General features: G+C 60.8%; 1 protein-coding gene across 4 annotated transcripts in view; it reads right to left on the bottom strand.

Annotated features, from left to right (window-relative positions):
* The window catches only part of DOCK1 (dedicator of cytokinesis 1), a 200,191-nt gene extending 181,411 nt beyond the window's left edge, over window positions 1-18,780 (bottom strand). For all 4 annotated transcript variants that reach the window (XM_084904416.1, XM_084904415.1, XM_084904414.1 and 1 more), the window contains exons 1-2: window positions 18,648-18,780; window positions 1,078-1,161 (exon numbers count right to left, since the gene is read on the bottom strand). In XM_084904416.1, coding sequence (XP_084760542.1) covers window positions 1,078-1,161; window positions 18,648-18,693 — 130 coding nt within the window. In that variant the 5' untranslated portion in view covers window positions 18,694-18,780. The remainder of the gene's footprint in view (window positions 1-1,077; window positions 1,162-18,647) is intronic.
* Window positions 18,781-19,478: the final 698 nt, after the last annotated feature.

A 19,478-nucleotide genomic window follows, 5' to 3' on the forward strand; every position in this document is an offset into this window, starting at 1 on the left:
GGGACGGCGACTGGTCCTCTCCACCCCAGCGCCCCCCGGGGGAGGGTTTGGCTACGCCTAATTGGAAAGCAACTTTGCTGTTGAAACATTCGGTCTTCATGGCTCCTTTCCGTGCCTCTGCTCTCTGGGAGCCAAGTTCCGAGCCAGACCTAAAGCACCAACCAGTCAACTCGGTCTCACCCAACCCCGGACCTGCAGAACGTGAAAGCCAGCCTGGCGCTGCCTCTCCTCCTGCCTCTCCTCCGGGCAGCAGTGAGCACAGGGCAAAGGAATCTACAGACACTCGCCGGGAACACAGCCACAGCCGCAGGGAGCCCCGGGCCTGGGCCACCCCGCAGCCCCGCACGTCCGCTGGGCGCCCGGAGCAGCCGCCTCCTGGGCCCGCCCGCAGCTCTCACCAGCTCTGTGGCTCCTCGGAAAACGGGGTCATGGATTTAGAAAAGAAAAGGAGGTAAGAAACAACAAGGCTGGCTCCCCCGAGGGCACTCCTGGCAGATGGAAGCGAGAGCACAGAGAAGCCCCCGCTCCCATCACACACCTCACAACAGTGACTTCCGCACTAAGCCCTCTCGATGTCTTCTGAGAATTTTTCTCAAGTGGGCGGTTAGTATCAGTCAGGAATGACATGCACCTGCAAAAAAGGAACCAATGAGGTTCCTTTTGTGTTTTGTTTTTAATGAAAACCAGTTTTTTTCAACAACAAAAAAATGTTAGAGGTTAAAATAAAAGGAGTTTTATTTTTTTTTTTACCTGGGAAGGATAACTCCCTTGGCAGGAGCATCGTCCTAACACTCCAGCGGTGCAGGTTCAGGACATTAAATAGAAGGAACTTCCCGCTTTAATTTCCTCTCTATAAAGCCTTCGTTACATAAGCAACGGCCTTGCTGCCGTCCTCACCGGACCGCCCGCCAAGACCACCGCAAGAACAGCAGCCCCGCGAGGACGGCATGTGCGTGTGCGTGTGCGTGTGCGTGTGCGTGTGCATGCTTTCTCAGCCAGGGAAGGCTCTGCCCCGGGGCCCGGGAAGTGTGCCCGCTGCCCAGGACCCGCGAGCAGGGACCCCGGCCGGATACGCACCTTCGTACGTCTCCAAGATGTGCACGGTGTCTCCGATCTGCAGGGAGAGCTCGTCCGCGCCCCGGGCGTCGTAGTTGTAGAAGGCTGGGGGGAGAAGCGGGAGTGTTGGTGAAGGGGGAGCCGGTGCTGCTCTCACACGGTAACTCACCATCTCAGGGACTTTCCTGTATGGTCACCAAAACTCACAAAAATGTCATGTCCTCCACGGACGTAAACAGTAATTACAGTTTGTTTGTTTGTTTTTTAGATTTAGCATTTTACGGTGAATCTTTTACAGGAAATAGTTGCATCAGGTACAGGAGGCTCAGAGCATATGCCAGCCCTTCCCAGCCCGGCACAGCCGTATCCCCACGCCTGGAGGAGCCAGAAGCGCACTTAGCACCGCTCTGCCAGCATGCCTGCCGGCGTGCCAACGCGGTTACAGACGTGGAAAACAAACAAACAAACGAAACACGTCATAAAGAATAACAATAGAACCAGAGGAACACACCAGCACCCGCTGCCTATACACCCGGGCCCACGCGAGTCTGTGAGCACACGCAGACGCCTGGAGGCCCCGCCCGCCCTCTCCGAAGCAGGCAGACAGCAGCCACTCAGAAACCCTCACACGTGAGTACAGAACCCTCGTCTTTAGCTATGATAGGAGCCTAAGACCCCGCCTTTCTGGGTGCAGGATGAAAGGGCCTGAGGGAGCATGCCTGAACCCCAAATTGCATAGAGGAGCTGAGGGCCACAGGCAGGCTGCCCAGCCCCAGCTCTGCCTTAGACTCGCTGCCTGAGCAGACCTACATTAAAGTTAAAATAAAGACCCAGCCGGCGTGGCTCGGGGGCTGAGCATCGCCCTAGGAAGCAGGAGGTCACAGTCCGTTTCCTGGTTAAGGGCATGTGCTCAGGTTGCGGGTTTGATCGTAGTTTGGAGGGAACCAATCAGTCATCTCTGGGAGCAGCTCCTCTACCCCAGGCCCGTCCTCCTGACTTCAGGACTGCAAGCGGCAATTAAAAGTTAATTCATTCCTTTAAAAAGTCAGTTTGCGAAAGCGAATCATTCGGTCTGTGACCTCATTCGCTCTGTCTTGCCCACAATGAAAAGCCACCCGCCTTCACAAGGGCCCTGACCCGCCCATCCGCCCGGAGATCACTGTGCTCAGTGCAGTGAGCCGCACACACAGGCCAGCACTGTACGAGGGCCCGCACCCGAGGGACCGGGACAGTCGCTTCCACGGAGACAGACAGAAAGCAGGGTGGTGACTGCCGAAGGCGCAGGGGAGGGGCGTGGCGAGTTAATGTTTAATGGCTGTAAAAACAACAACAAATATCTCATGGATGGAGCCTTCCAGTGGGGGAGGAAGGAAAGTTCTGGAGGTGGGTGGCTGCATGACAGTGTGCATGTGCTTAAGGACACAGAGCCGGACGCCTAGCGGTGGTTAAATCGCTCACCGTGCAGCAGGTCTATTGTGCCATCGTCAAAAAAAAGATGCCAGGGCCCTGACTAGGTTGGCTCAGTGGCTAGAGCGTCGGCCCTGGGACTGAAGGGTCCCAGGTTCGATTCCGGTCAAGGGCAGGTACCTCGATTGCAGGTTCCTCCCAGCCCTGGTTGGGCCCATGCGGGAGGCAACCAGTGGATGTGTCTCTCTCACATTGATGTTTCTCTGTGTCCATTCTCTCTAAAAATCAATGGGAAAATATCCTTGGGTGAGGATTAACAATAACAAACAAACAAAAAAAAGATGCAATGGCTAAAAGGAAAGGCTGGTAAAGTAAATTGAGGAAAGTTCCTTATGGATTTAGCATCTCCTTGACTGTGACGGAAGAGACTCAATGGTCCCACATACACACTGAGGGGGGTGGGGGGGAGAAGGCCCACACTTTTAAAAAAGATGCCACTTTCAAACTCACAAAGTCACTCCTGCGGGTCCCTATCTTTCCTTCTCAGGAACAGGGATGGTTTCTCTGCCAGTAAAATCCCCGGAGGCAGGACTTCCTGCAACATCTGGGTATTAGAACCAAGGAAGGCCCCTAAATAATTGAAGAGGGAGCAGGGCGGCGAGGTACGGAGTGTCCTCTGTTATTCAACATCCTCTCTGCCTTCGGGGGAACAGGTGGGAGGAATGGTGAAGACAAATGTGGAAAGAAACATGTGAGGGAGTCTCTTCTCAAAGTCTAATTGAAGTGACAGACACATTTTAATATCTTTCTTCAGAATGGAACAGCACCGCAGGCCTCACTCACAGCCCGCCAGAGGGTCACGGTGCCGAGCACGCAGGTTCCGTGGGAAATACACTGGGCTGTGGGTGAAGGTTGCTTTGTCGTTTTGTTTTTTGCTTGTTTGTTTTTTTGTCGTCTTCCATCAAGTCCGGGCTGGGGGAGAGAGCCACCGCCCTCGTCATTGACAGTCTTTGCAACCCCCCCACGAACAAGACAAGCCCTAGCTGACCCGAAAATCACCTCCTTCCGCATTTAATTGTGTTCAGCAGCAGAGGGTGCAGAGATGAGATAGGGGGAAAGATTCGATCTCTTTAATCATCCTTCTCAGGGGAGAAAAAGCACTGCCATTTAGGAGAGCACATGCTGGTGGAGCAGCCAGAGCCCTACCGCCACCTCCACCCCCAGGCAGGGGCACTCCCCAGGGGGCTGGGCCTGCAAAGCCTACCCCGTGGGCAGCTGGGACCGGCGGACCAGCCAGCCAGGTGCGGTGAGCCCAGTGGACCCACACCCAGGGGCGGTCCCACACCCAAGGGCGGTCCCCCAAGGCTCCAGGTGGGGACCTGGGCAGCCAGGACCTGCTGAATGCTGACTGGGAGGCAGGTCTCACTTTCTCTGCTTTAGCCCTGCCCCCCGCTGGTCAGACTGGTTCTTCCTGAAGGGCACCGGGAGCAAGGGCACTGGTTCAGTCTCTGGTGGGGGGCGGGCAGGAGGCAGCCAATCCAGGGTTCTCTCTCATCACTGATGTTTGTCTCTCTCTCGCCCTCTCCCTTCCTCTCTGAAATCAATAAAAAAAAATTAAAAAAAAAGAATCTCCATGGACAAGTGAATGGGTAAACAATGTGTGGTTTGCACACAGGATGGAACACTGTTCAGTCTAAAGAAAGGAATGGAGTCTGACACCTGCCACACGTGGATGGGCCCCGAGGACACTGCGCTAAGTGAATAAGCAGTCACGGCAGATCCGGGATGGTCCCACCTCCAGGAGGCGCCCTGCGGAGTAAAACCCACTGGGACGGAAGGTGGAGAGAGGGAGACCAGGGGTGGGGGAGGGAGAATGGGGACTCCGTGTTTAATGGGGAGATTCCGTTTTGCAGGATGAGAAGCTTCTGGAGATGGGTGGCAGTGACAGCTGTGCAGTACTGTACCCCTAAAAATGGCCTCACTGTGCCTTTAGTGTAATCACATTTTCCATGATTTAAAAGAGAAAACGCAGTCAGCGCACGGGGCTGTGTGGCCCCAGGTCTCAGGCCCGTGGACCTGGCTGGGCCTCCAAGGTTTCTGGTCCAGGACGAGGTCCGTTCGCGAGGGCGGCTCCTCCGGCAGAGCCCGGCAGGCCTGAGGAGCGGTGTGATATTTTAATAGTCATTGCCATGGACTAAAGAAGACAGAGGCCTGTAATAAAACTGCTTGTGCAGCGCGCTGGAAATACTCAGCGAGCATGAGAAATGCCCGGCGAGAGGCTGTGGAAGCTATTTGCTTGCTGATAGCGCTACTGCTGAATGGGACAAAAGCAGGAGCTGATAAAGGCAGGCAGGAGAGATTCCGCTCGGCAAACGCAGCCACAATGCGCTGCCATGATCCCCGCAAGCAGGGGCCGCTCCGGAGCTTTCTGAACGCGCTGAGCAAGAAACCGACCCTCTCTCTACGTGTGTGCCTTTGTGTCACTTAAATGCTTAAAGCTCCACCTGCTCTGACATCAGGACACACCATTCCCCCCCTCATACCCCACCATGTCCCGCCCGCCCGTAGAGGGCTCCAGAGCCGCGGTCACCAACTGGTGGTCCCGTGAGGTCCGAAGGGTTGGCGGCGGCTGCTCTAGGTAACACCTCAGCTGACCACTGCGAAGCCACAACACCCCTCGAACCCAATACAAATTATTTCCTCTACCTAAACAGCTTCCCAGGAAAACTCCCAATCACAAGTGAGGGATGTCCTACCCACACTGTCCCCATGAGATCTAGTTCCCACAGGTATTTGGTGAGAAAGCTGGGTCCTCACCATCACCACCATATCACCACCACCAGCAACAATAACAATACCATCAACCTCCACCACCATCCCAAACACCACCAACACCATCACCAACCACATCACAATTCCCACAATCATTCATACCACCACCACCAATACCAACACCATCACCAATAACATCAATATACTTCCATCAACACCACCATCATCACCACCAACACCATTACCACCACTATCACCATCACAATTAATCCGACCAATTATACCCCCACCATCACCACCATCACCAATAACATCAATACACCTCCATCAATACCACCATCATAACCACCAACACCATTACCACCACATCATCATCACAATTATCCCGACCAATCATACCACCACCATCACCACCACCACCAATAACATCCATATACCTCCATTAACACCACCATCATCACCACCAACACCATTACCACCACTATCATCACAATTATCACGACTACCCATACCACCACCATCACCATGATCATTACTCTCTCCACCATCACCACCAACAACCACACCATCATCGCAACCATCATTACACGGTCAGAATCACAGCTGGTGTTCATTCTGCACTTACTAAGACCAGCCAGTGCACTTAAAACTTCCTGACTCCCTCCTTTCACCCCATACTAGCCCTAAAGGCATCCCCATTTCTGCGCAGAAAGCTCCGATCAAAGACCGGGGAGCAGGCCATGGGCATCATGTGACCTGTGGCTGGGGGAACAGCCTCCCTCCCTCCTCACAAACAAAGGGCAATTATGCTGCCGCCTGGGATGCCTCCTCCAGAGCCAGTTCCCTTTGGCTCAGAGGGGCTGTGCAGTGACAATCCGGACAGTGTCAGAGGCCCCACAGCCCTGACTCCGGGAAGCCCGTGAGACATCATGAAATAACAACCCACTGACTCCACACGGAACCCCCGGCTAGAGGAGGCACTGCCCTCCCTGTCACACTGGCTAAGCTTCCCCTGCGAGCAGGTGCCCTCCCAAGCCTCGAAGGCCATCGGCCACCCAGTCCAGAGGGACCCCAAGGCCCAGGGGAGCACGAGGGGCAGGTGGAGACAGACGACAAGACTCCTACACTGAGAGCTCACAACCTCCCACCACTCCCCTCGGCCAAAACGAAACGGGGTGTGCGTGATCCAGACCCGCTGGGACAGACTGAGTTTCAGCCCGTCTCCAGAGGACACCGCCTCCAGGAGCTATCAACCCCGACCAGGAACTGCCCCAGGCATGCTTCTCAGATTATGTAATCACCAACAACCCCGGGCAGGCAGGATGATTACCGTCCCCGCGTCACCCGTGAGGAGTCACAGGTGAGGAGCGGGGGCGGTGGGGATGTGGAAGTGCCTACCTGGGTCTCGGGTCTGGGGTCTGGGAGGCGGGGACGTGGGGTTTGGAGCAAAGCATCTGGGGAGCGAGTGGCAGCAGCACACGGGACACACACACACACACAAACACACACCCTCTCCCTCCCCGGCGTCCCTCCCTCTGGCACCGCCTGAGTAGCTCTTGTGAAACCAGGCAGAGAGATGTCAAAGCAAAAGTCACACAAAATATCATCTAACATCGCACAAGGACGTCACAAGCAAAGCTTGTCAGCACGCCCTTCGGAGGTGAAATATTCCCGTGCAGTATCCCCCCCTCCCCCGCCAGGTCCCTCAGCCATCCGTCAAACGCCCGCCGCTTCCCCGCTGACAGGAACTGACGTTACAGCCGGAAAGGACATTCCCTGCCCGAGCTGCTGTCACCGGGGATCCGTCCTGTCCCGCTCTGCCGTCTCCGCTGCCATACAACGGGAGCTGCCGATCCTCGGGGACAGGGTCCGAGGGACCGGCCAGGCCGGATTCAGACGTGTTTCCCTGCATCCATCCTCCTAGCCCAGCGGTCGGCAAACTCATCAGTCAGCAGAGCCAAATAGCAACAGCACAACGACTGGCATTTCTTTGGAGAGCCACAACTTTTAAACTTAAACTTCTTCTAACGCCACTTCTTCAACATAGACTCGCCCAGGCCGTGGTATGTTGTGCAAGAGCCACACTCAAGGGGCCGAAGAGCCGCAGTTTGCCGACCACAGGCCTAGACAAACCACACAGCCCATAATAGAAACGTGACCTACGCTTCACTGTCTGAGAACTCGGCCCCCAAAACACCCGTGCCTTCCGGGTCAAGGCTCCCTCCCGGGGCCATGACTGTGACCGCGGGGAAGGCCCGCCGGGAAGGGGACTCCTGCGGCACCGAGCTCTCCTGCCCTCCCGGGAGGCCTGGGCTTCCCTGCGCGGAGGGCAAGGGCAAAGGGCCAAGGGCAGATGCCCCCACGCCGGAGCTGGCACCATCCACAGGGGCGGAGGGGGCGTGCGGAGGGTAGAGAGGGGTACCGCCTTGGCACTGGGAGCCCCCGCTGGGACCTTCCCCTAGGGCCACCCGGCTGGCCTGCAGCCAGGGACCAGCTGAAATAAAGAAATGACAGACAAGTGGGTAACAGATACATTAATAAATAATAAACAAACACACAAAGGTCAGGCCCGGCCTCAGGGGGGCCACACCGGAGGGCCCTTCGCAGGGGGGAGGTCCCGGTGGGGTCAGGCTGAGGGCCACCCCTCCCGGTCTCTGAGACCCGCCCCCCTCGGCCTGAGCCCCTCTCAGGCGCTGATTCTAGGGACCGGCTTTGAAGTGAGAATTCTCCTAACAAAGAGGGAGACAGATAACCCCCTCAGACCCCAGGGGGAAGGAATGGGCTGTGGGCTGGGAGGGAGGGAGGGAGGGGGAGGACAGGGGCCTGGGAGGAGAGGTCCGCCTTGCACAGACCCCTCGAGGGGAGGCCCGGTCTCAGGTCACAGCACGGACGCCCCCACCCGGGCTCAGAAGCGCCCTCTGGGGACAGGGCCACACGCCCGGACACTGACCACGCGGCGGCTGACCGGCCTGAGAGGCATCCGCGGCCTCTCAGCGGCATCTCACAGGCCTCTCACCGGCCTCTCACCGGCCTCTCAGCGGCATCTCACCGGCATCTCACCGCCCCTTCCACAGGCCGCTCCTTCCACAGCTGAGCCCGGAGCCTGAGCCCTGAGCCCGGAGCCTGAGCCCTGAGCCCAGCAGCCTCTGCCCCAGGCCGCCCGGGAACAAAGGGTGATCTGGTGACCGGAGAGCAGCTGTCCCAGGAGCTCAGCCCCGGCGGTGAGAACAAGGCTCCCGGGGCCTCACAGCGAGGCTGGAACATCCCGGGGCGGCGGGGAGCCTGGGGGCGAGGAGCCCGGGGCGTCCATCCCACAGCCCGGGGCGGGGCGGGGCGGGACGGGGCTGGGAGGCCACCTGCGCCTGATAAGCACCCACGCACGCACCCACCCACGCACGCACGCACCCACGCACGCACGCACCCACGCACGCACCCTGCAGCTGGGATGCCCGGACCTGCGCCTCCGAAGGACCTCCTTCCCTCCCCGGGCGGTAACCCCGCTAAAGCATGACCGCCCCTAAAGACAGCGCACCCGCCCACAAGGTAACCTTCCTCCAAAGGGCACCTCCGCTCCATCCCGTTCCATCGCGGCGCCTGCTGCATGTAGGTGTGTGCGCTGGGCCTGTCCCACCAGGGCCCACAGGAGCGCTCTGTGGCGGGCCCAGGCGTGGGCAGGGCCGTGTGCTGGGCACCCCGACAGCCCGATGGGACGGGGCCCCCAGGACATCCCAAAGGCTAGGGCTAGCTCGGCCCTCTGCCATGAGCACTGTGATTGCCCCCATCGGACAGATGAAGACACCGAGGCACAGGAAGGCTGGCCTGCCGAAGGGCACCCAGCGAGGCAGTGACGGAGCTGGGAGGTGACCCCTGGCTCCAGGGCCTGTGCTCTGACCCCAGAAAAAGCAGCCCCTCAAAGAGAGTAACGCAGTGAGGTTCAAACACTCCGAAAACCTCTTGTTTGTTTGCTTTTAATGATCATTTCGAGATGAAAAAGGGAAGTCAGTGTTGGCGGGGATAGCAGATAGACTCACAAGTGCTCATGAGAGCTAAAGAATCGATACTGAGGATGCGAAGCATTTCATCTACGTAAGTACTTTCTGGAAAAGCGCCGTGTCCATGAAGACCGGCCAGAGGACCCATCGCTGCCCTTCCTCTCCATCACCAGCTTCCCAGAGGCCGAGGTGGCCATCTGGTAACGGAGCGTGATGCTGAGGTATTTACAGGAAAGGCCAGCGGGATGGTCTCTGCTTCCCGAGGCCCCGGTGCCCAGAGGCCGCTGGTCCCCGGAGGCCGCTCACCCCAGTAAGGAGACTTCCTGCCAGTCAGAAGGAAGTGAGGCCGTGTGGTCCATTCCTCTCCCATTCGAATGCCTGATCTTCCAAGGTTATTTCCACGGTAACACCGGGCACCCTGCTCCCGCTGCCCGACCACCCACTCCCACCAGGAACGGGAAGTGGGCTTCGCTCCACTGGAAACAGAGGAGGAGAGGGGCTGGGCCCGCCTCTCCCGTGCCCATCGCCCAGGCGGGGCCGGGAGCAAGCATCCCCGCCGGCCAGCACACGGCCTCCCGACCCTCCACTCCTCACACCCAGACGCTGAGCAATGGGGTTCAAAGACACGCACAGCCCCGCACGCTTGGCTCGGTGGTTGAGCATCGACCTCGGACCCAGGAGATCATGGTTCCCGGCTCAATGCCCTGTGGGACGTGCAGGAGGCGGCCAATCAATCACTCGCTCTCATCAATGATATTTCACTCTCTCTCTCTCCCCCTCCCCCTTCCTCTCTGAAACCAATAAAAATACATATATTATTTTTTATTAAAAAAAAGACATGCAGGGAACCCCTGCCTGCAGTGTCCTCAGCTGGGACTCTGAGCTGTGGGTGTGCCTGAGGAAGGGGGATGTTTTCCAGGCCAATATAAGCCCTGAAACCAGGCTGTCCACCTGGAGCTCCCCCACGATGGATGTCAGCTGACACCGAGAAGGAAAAACTAAATCACTTAGAAATAAGAACGAAAACTAAAATTAAATAAATTCCGCATCGGCCACGCGATGCTTCTGAGCCGCACGCCACGTCGCCCGGCAGGTGGGCAGACAGATAAAGCCGCCACCCGTCGCCTGGGCAGGAATGAAACCGGGACCCGCAGGGGGAGTGAGGGCCGCTGCCCGGGCCTGCTCCGATTTATCGCTCCACGCCAGGTGACCTGATTTATTTTAAAGTTAAAACTCATCTCGAGGCATTGGCAGAATCTCTCAGGCTTGGACCCTGAATGCCGCCCGTGAGGACCCGGAAAACGTAAATCCAGTGGGCGCGGGCCTCTCTCGGAAGTGGGGTCTGTCACGGAGCCTCGGTGAGCCAGGTGCGGTTTGCTCAAGGTCAGGGCCATCTTATCAAGGTCAGGCCTGAGCATCTGCGTTGACCACACAGGCATCCATCCTTCTGCCTCCGGCTGGGGTGCTGCTCCTTCCTCAGACACGCACCTGGCCCGGCGAGGGCCAGGCCATTCTGATGGAGGGGAGGGGCGTGGGGCAATGAAAACCCAAATTCTCTGAAGATGCAAAGATAATGAAGCCTGGGCTCAGGTGGAAAGAAGGCTGCAGTGTTCAGAGAAGATGCAACCCCTTCAACCTGACACATCCAATCGGCTGGAGAGCCCGTGGCTCAGAGGTTCGAGCCATTTCACCTTCTGCAAACACGAGGCTCTCGAAGGGAAACACCATGAATCAGGACCTGGGTGACATCCCTCGCTTCCCTGCCTTCTGTCTGCCCCCTTCCCCCCCTCCCCGACCCCCCGCCGCCGCCCCGACACAGAGAACACAGAGCCCCAGGGAGCCAGGGTGCCCCTCCATTCCTTTGGTTCCGATCCTGGGCCAGCGCCAGGCAGCAGCCTCAGCAATGCCACCTGCTACACCCAGGAAGGTCAAAGATGCTCACAGGGTCCCCACAGACTCTCCCACCCTGACTCCTCCCACTGAGAAGAGGAGGAAGTGACCTGTTCCATGGCACACCAAGGAGCAGGCTGGTGTTGACCTGGGTCCTCCTCCTCCGGCCCCTCCCTCCTCCCTGTCCCTCCTTCTTCCCGGCCCCTCCCCTCCTCCGGCCCCCTCCCCTCCTGGCCCCTCCCCTTCAAGGCCCCTCCCTCCTCCGGACCCCTCCTTCTTCCCGGCCCCTCCCCTCCTCCGGACCCCTCCCCTCCAGGCCCCTCCCCCCTCCAGGCCCCTCCCCCCTCCTGGCTCCTCCCCGCTCCAGGCCCCTCTGACCTGCAGAAGACAAACCCTCACAGCAGGGCTGTGTCTCCAATGGCCTCACCATGCAGGTAAGACTCTGCCATGAGGTGCTGTGGGTCCGGACGCCCAATGCACCATAGCATTCACAGAGACCGTTTTTATCAGCTACATCCCCCCAAATAAAGTCACACTTCCACCCAGCACACCTGTGAGAGCTGCACACCTCAGCTCCCTCCCCCTCAGAATCCGACCCTCCCTCTATCCCCTTACACCCCCGTGGGAAGTGGCACCAGCAGACGCACACCTGGCCCATTTCTCTCACCTGCCATCCCCCTCACACCCAGGCCCTCCTCCCTGCTGAGGGAGATCACGAGGTCACCACACCAGCACTGACTCGCAAACCCCTTATTGGGACGTCACACTCTGGGGACCCGAGAAGCCATCCTGCGGACCGGAGAGGGACGCCTGGGGGAGCTCTGAAGACAGCGCAGTCACAGAAGCAGGGCGACCTTCTGGCACATTCCATACATTCTCTCTCCCAGGCACCCGGGTGAGACTCTAACAAGCTGACAGCCATCGGTCCAGGACGAAGCTGACTGCCTTCGGCGGGCAGAGTGGCTGTGTGCACCCACACTCAGCGCCCACCCGCACGCAGGTCAAGGCTGAGCCTGCCCCCCTCCTTCCCCCAAGAGCCTCCTCCTGGGAATCCTGCAACTTCCTGTCCGGGTCTGCAGCCAGCACCTGGGCGTCTCCTCCATCCCCATCCCATTGCAAGGAATGTCCAGGTTTCAACACAGAAACCACCGCGAGGTTAGATCCCATCAGCCTGGGGACGGAAGTGCGTTTGACGCTGCCGGCTCCCACCTCTGACCTTCACCTCTGACCTCCCCGGTGTCCCCAAAGCACTGGAAACCTGCCACCTGACAGGCATCGCCCCCATGGTGGGCACCGGAGGCGGAGCGAAGCAATCGGGAGGAGAAGCCTTACAGAATGTGAGGGGCTGCGGCGCCCCCAGGTACAGATGCGGGCGCTCTGACCCCGGCACCTCAGAAGGCGACCGTGATTGGAGAGAGTCTTTACACAAGGGATGAAGTAAAAGTTTAATAAATGAAAATAAGCAAGAATTCCCGTCTTATGCCCTTGTAGGTATCTAACAGCAAATGTTGGCATTTCTGGCACTTTAACTCCGTCTGCCACCGCTCAAGGGCATGTGGTCAACGTGGAGTGATGGAAACTTTCAGAAAACGTGAGCAGAAACCACCTGAGCAAAGAGCCGTAGAGACGAGAAGTGTTCCAGCATTCAGACCACTTACACCCACACAGACACGGGAGAGGATCTACACTGCACACAGCCAAAACATACACACCTCAGAACGAAGGTGTGTTTCTGATGTCCTCAACTGACTGTTCTCAGGGAAAGGGAGAGTGGTGGATGCGGGAAGAGACTGAACATAAACTGTGCATCTATGGATGAGGACAATGGGGGGTGGGGAGGGGGCGGAGGGTGGGGTGGGAACCTGGTGGAGAGGGGAAGAAATGAGGAACCTTTGTAATAATATGAACAATAAAGATTGAGTTAAAAAAAAAAATAAGATGTCCTCAAATTCAGATTTTTCTACTAACTTCAATGGCTTTGCAGAGAAAACGGTGCCAAAAGACACTGTTGATTTAGTCGCATGTCACTCACTGCTCCGTGGGTTCGGAGAGAATCTCCTTGACCAACGACATGGGGGTCTGGAGAATGGCCCCATTCACTGCGCTCATGTTCGACGTTTCATCCTAATTCTCTTTTCCCATAATTCTGCCACTTGACCTGAGTGCCCAATTAAAGCACTGCTCTTCTGTTTTTGACGAGGTTAAAGGGAAATGGATTCATAAGGTGGGCCCTGACCAATAGGATTGAGGTCCTTACAAAAAGCGTTAGGACACACACACCCAGAGGGACACCCACGTGAGAAGAGCCCACTGCAGACAGCATGTGAGAACAGTCCACCGCGGACACCCACGTGAGAAGAGCCCACTGCAGACACCACGTGAGAACAGCCCACTGCAGACACCCACGTGAGAACAGCCCACTGCGGACACCCACGTGAGAACAGCCCACCTCGGACACCCACGTGAGAACAGCCCACTGCAGACACCCACGTGAGAAAGCCCACTGCAGACACCACATGAGAACAGCCCACTGCAGACACCACATGAGAACAGCCCACTGCAGACACCACATGAGAACAGCCCACCGCGGACACCCACGTGAGAACAGCCCACCGCGGACACCCACGTGAGAACAGCCCACTGCGGACACCCACGTGAGAAAGCCCACTGCGGACACCCATGTGGAAACAACCCACTGCAGACACCACGTGAGAACAGCCCACTGCGGACACCCACGTGAGAACAGCCCACCGCAAGTCCAGGAGAGAGGCCTCCTGGGAAACCCACTGCCCACAGCTGGGTCTCGGATTCCCGCCTCCGGACCCTGAGGAGAGAGGATGCCTCTGCTCAGGCCCCAGCCGTGGCCGTGAGGCACAAACGAACACACACCCTCCACACCTGCGTTTGAGGGCGCCCCAGGTGCCTCCCCGACACTAACAAGAGCAAACCTGGGAAACATCCCGCTGGTCTGCATACGGGAGCTCCCAAACTGCCTGCAGCCGAGGTCGGCAAACCGCGGCTCATGAGCCACCTGCGGCTCCTTGGCCCCGTGAGTGTGGCTCTTCCGCAAAATGCCCCGTGCGGGCGGGCGCGCACGGACAGTGCGATGGAAACTTGGTGGCCGGGCGCAGACGTTGGTGTTTGGCGTGGGCGAGTCCGTTTTGAAGAAGTGGCGTTAGAACACTCCAGGGGCCCAAGAGGGTTGTGTGTGACTCTCGAGCCTCGGTCTGCCCACAACGGTTCTAGGCATGCACTGGCACAATGAGTTTTAAATTTTTTATGATGTCTCCGAAGTAAAATCCGGCTTGTAGACATACAATATGCCCTCATTAGGTTTTTCCTGCAACTCCAGTGCACGAAAACGCCTGCACTACCATTTCCCTGCGATCCAACCCAATTTTCCTCCCCAAGCAGCGGCGTGTGTGCCTGCTGCTCCGGAGAAGAGAGCTCTCCCCGCAGCGCCCACGTCTGATGTGCCGGGTGCCACACGGTTCCCAGCACGGTCTTCCCGCAGAGCTAATCTGAACCACCGCCTCGGCCTCCGACCCCAGGCGAGCGTCACTCCCCCCACACCGGGCAGCACCCCCTTAGGAAGCAGCTTGTCAGAGGCTCCTCCAGCGCCCGGGGCGGAAATCCAAACAGGAAGTCGCTGTCAGCACACGTCTAAGCCGGGCTTTATTCCATAAAAAGTTAGTGACCCGATGCTCCGTGCTCATCTCAAAAGCGGCCCCGTGCCTCGCCCGCCTCATCTCCAGGATCCTCGCTGGTTCCCTCGGGTGTCCGGGTGTCAGTCCACTTTCCGGCGGGGAAGCCGGAGCGGAGAGGGCAGGAGCCACCTGCTCCAGGGGCACTTGAGAGCCGGGAGTTCCGGCGTCGGGGTGCCCGGCGCACAGCCCTGCGTGGAAGGGCCCGCGGGGAGAGCCCACACTGGGCGCACGGCTGGTCCACCTGCCTCATGACGAAGCCATCCTGGCCGCGCTGCTCTCCACGCCCGTCCCTTTCCCACGGCTGCCGTGACAACCACACCCCGGAGCCGCCGACATCCGCCCACCCAGCCCCGCCCACCACACACACCTGGGCCAGGGCGGCAGGCGTCCGCAGGCTGGGCGGCTCAGGGACGCACCTGTTTCCAGGAAGCACCCCGCTGGGATGGAGGATGGAGCCGGAGCTCCTCCTTCCTAGCTGGCTGTCAGCTGGGGGTCGCCTGAGCTCCCATGGCCTCTCTCTGGTCCTTGTAAGGGAGCCCCGAACCCTCAGAGCCAGCAGCTACGCCCTGGGCCCTTGCCAGGCTCAGCATCGCTCGGACACGTGTCCATCTTTCTTCTGGGTCCCTCTTCTGTGACCAGGCAGAGGAGGCCCCTGCTTATGGGGCCCGTGTCTCCTGCAGGGTCTCCTCCACGTGTCAGGTACAGAACCTCCATCATCAGCAACAATCCCCCCCCCCCATCCCGCCACGCCACACACGTTCACAGGTTCTGGGGATCAGGCCCGGACATCGGAGGGTGCTGCCCCACCCGCCAGCCTCAGGGGTGACTGGAGGACAGGCTGCCAACTCCCACCAATCCTAGGATCCATAGGAGCATCCCTGTGTGGGTGCGGGGACCCAAGACCCTGCCTACCTGGGGGGGGGGGGGGGGAGTGGGGTGGAAAAGTTCATCTGGCCAGGCACAGCCAGGTCAAAGTTCATGCCTGCGTTAGTAAGCCAGATCCCTACACTGACCCTCCCGACTCAAAGACTGGGAAGTCTCACGGGGAAGGCCACTGGAATGATGGGGGGAGGGGAGGGGCAGGGCGGGGAGGAGGGGCCAGCATTTCCTGCGGAAGCAGCGGGCCAGCTGTTTACTCCTTTCCCGATTTTACAAAATAAATAACTCAAGTGTCTCATCCCCAGACAATGCCGCTAACAGTCCGAGCCGGGCACACAATGAGCCGTGATTCATGCTCCCAAATGAGATGGAGTTTTATCATTTTCTCCCCCTCGTGATTCACCGTCCGCCAGGCCAGCAGCCAAGGAAGCGTGGCCCACGCTCGGGCTCGCCAGCCCCGGCTCACCAGGCCCCTCGGGCCACGCAGCCCGGCTGTGGCCGGTAAGGGAGGTGGCCAGTGATTTTCCCTCAGGCCGCCTTGAGCTTGGGGCCGGAGTCCTCCCTCAGCGCCTCCCAGAGAACCAGAGAGAGCCTCCCCGCCCCAACTCCCACCACGTGCGCATCACCCTCCTCCCTGCACCCCTCCTCCCTGCACCCCGCACAGCATCGGAGCCCCAGGCCTGAGTCCCCCCGAACAGGGGCCTCTGGAGCTGTGCTGGCTGCCACGCAGGTGAGCGCTCCCTCCGCCTGGTGCAGCCAAGCAGAACAGCCGGCTCCTCCCCGCCACGGCCATTCACACACTCCCTAGAACCAGAACCGCCCGGAAACACCACCCAGCATCCTTTTCTTCGGCAACTTTCCAACACAGACTGTTCTTAAACCAAAGCGCCAGCCAACGCTGCAATGGTAGAAGCCACCACAGGGACCGGTGGGGAAGCTTCCGGAAGGTGTGAGACTTGATGCCGCGGGACACAGCTCCGTTCTCACCCGCACCCGCCTCCCCAGACCCGGCCCCCTCCACCTGCACACCTTCCCTCTGGTCCTCGAGGGCAGCGGTCGGCAAACGGCAGCTCTGGTCACTAACGAGTTTGCTGACCGCTGTCCTAGGGACACGGGAGTCAAGCTGCTCACAGGTGTCGTCACCTACAGCGGGCACGCCGGCACCACCCACCCGCGGCCAAGACGGGATGGAGGGTCTGAAAGTGGGGTGCCCCGAAGAGAAGCCTCCCCCAGCTCCTGGCTGAGGAGCACACGGGGGCCTGCCTTAGCTCTAGCCAGGGTCAAGGCCAGGGTCACACCCAGAAAGCCGCCCTCACTCCTGTGAGAGTGTGGGTGAGCCTCAGTGCCATGGGAGTGGCGGTTCCCAGCACAGGACTGAGGGCCAGCCCTGCCCGCTCCTGGGCCCTCCCTGCCTCCTGGCTGTCCCCAGCCCCGGGGCCCAGCTCCTCCTCCATCGGTGGGTGCTGATCCCAGTGGGTTTGTGGGCAGCGCTCTCCTCACACATCCCCAGCGGCTCACCGCAGCCTACCCTGGCCTTCCACCGCAGGCAGGGTCTCTGTGCCAGCCTCCCTCCTCCCAGCAGACTCCTGGGGACATTTCCATCGGAGGTGCCCAGGCTGAACCTGCAGGAGGTGCCGGGTGCTGCTTACTGGCTCCGCTCCCGGCCAGGACGCCCACTCTGCCCCTGGCTCTGTACACAGGTCTGAGCCTCAGTTTCCCCATCTCTATGACAGGCGTGGGAGGGGCTCAGCCATCATGTCCTGAAGCAAGGTGGCCCCCCGCTCCAGGTGTGGGACAGCTGGTGTGACCCGGGCCCGCCCCCAGGCCCCTGTCCCAGGGGCCCCATTGCAAGTCCCAGCCACTGCGCAACAACGGGGTCACAGAGGGAGCGCCCTGGAGGCTCCCTAAGGTCAGAGGGTCAGAGGGTCAGAGGTCAGAAGGAAGGGGCCTGCCGTGGGCCTGGGCCTGACACTCCTGGGGTCGGGGCCGGGCGGTAAAGGCTCTGAGATGGGGGACAGGGAACCTGAGGAGCACACAGCCCAGCCGGAGGGGAGGCCGGGCCAGGGGCAGAGGCCACAGGTCAGAGTTCTTGGGGCTGCCTCACAGGAAGGAGGAGAGTGAGACCCAAACCCGCAGGAAAGATACTGAGGCCAGGAAGCAGCCACCCCAGGCTGGAGGCCGGAGGGCAGGTCAGAGATGGCAGGAACCCAGACCCCCCTCCCCATTTCCCCCCCCCCCCCAGGCCCCCGGGAGGGACAGCCCCGCGCACAGGGGGCGCGGTTTGGATTCGTGTGGCCACCAAGGAGAGCCAGGCTCTGGAATGCGCGCCGGGTCCGAGACAGAAACTTGCAGCCAACTCGCCTCCCCTCCCCAGGAAGTGACAAAGAGCCGGGCCGCCAGCAGTCCCGCCTCCGGCCCGGACACGGCGCCGGGCCGGGTGTGCAGGGTCCGGGCCGGGCTGGGCGCGCTGGGCCGGGTGTGCAGGGTCTGGGCCGGGCTGGGCGCGCTGGGCCGCCCGGGCGCACTGCCCGCGGGGAGCGCCGTCCCGCGCGGACCCGGCACTCGCGGGGCGCCCGGCGCGCGGCCCGCACACGACTTCCCCGACGGGGGGCGCGGCCACCAAGGCTCCGGCCCCGCGCCCCGCGGGCGGAGGGGACCCGCGTGGGGCGGCCCGCGGCGGGAGGCGGGTCAGGGGCGCAGCCCGGGCGCGGCGGGCGGAGGGGACCCGGGAAGGGACCCAGCGCCCCCCGCCCGCCGCCCGCGCTCCAGGGACGCGCCGCCCGGGTCCGAGGGGCAGAGCGGAGCGCGGGCGCGGGGGTCGCACACCTCCCTCCCTCCGGGCGCCCCCCGCCCCGGAGGGGCCCCGCCGCCGGGGAGGCGGGAGGAGGGGGAGGGGGACGGGGACGGGGACGGGGAGGAGGAGGAGGGAGGACCGCGCGCTCACCGACGCCGTACTTCTCCTCGCGCTTGGTGGGCACCCAGCGCGTCATGGCGCCGCTCCCAGCCGGCCTAGGCGGCCATCTTCGTTCCCGTCGGGCGGGGATGCAGGAAAAGTTCGCGGCGGAGGCGGCGTCAGGGGGACGGGCGGGCGGGGCGTCCGGCCGGATGGGAAAGGCCGGGAGCGCGGAGGCGGGACGGCCCGGGCCGCGCGCCGCCTCCCGACCGCCGGCCGCCGCCTCCTCCGCCGTCAGCGCGCCCCGCCGCCCCGTCCCCCGCGATCCGGGCCGCGGACACCCCCAGAGGGGCACCAGCCCCCCAGAGGGGCACCAGCCCCCCAGAGGGGCACCCAGCCCCCCAGGGGCCTCGCCCTTTCCCTATGGGTGTGGGTTCCCTGATTCAGGGGGTCCTTTGGGGGCTGGGTGTCCTGCAGCGAACGAGGCGAAGCCCATGGGGGTGGGGGGAGAGAGGGGGTCCAGGCGGCTCAGGAAGCTGTATGTTTTGGGTCCGAGGGCGCCCCCTGATGGAATGCCGCTGACCCTGGTCCCGCCTCCAGGGACGGTCCGGGAGCAGCGCACCTGGGAGGTCCCCTGGGAGGAGCCTCCGGACCACGTGGTCCATCCATTCATTGGACAGACCGGACAGGCCCTCACTGAGCACCTACCCGCCTGGGTGCCAGGAGCACCAACCAGCCAGGCCAGGGCGGAGGCCTGACTCAGGTGCCACAGGTAAACAGGCTGCTCCGAGTGGCTGGGCCCACACCTGGGCGGATGGCTCCACCAGGTCAGAGCGCCCTGGGGTGTGTACAGTCCCCACAGAGGCTGGGAGGGAGGCCAGC

This window comes from Pipistrellus hanaki, assembly GCF_964339955.1.
Source record: "Pipistrellus hanaki genome assembly, chromosome: 14".
Classification (NCBI taxonomy): Eukaryota; Metazoa; Chordata; class Mammalia; order Chiroptera; family Vespertilionidae; genus Pipistrellus; species Pipistrellus hanaki.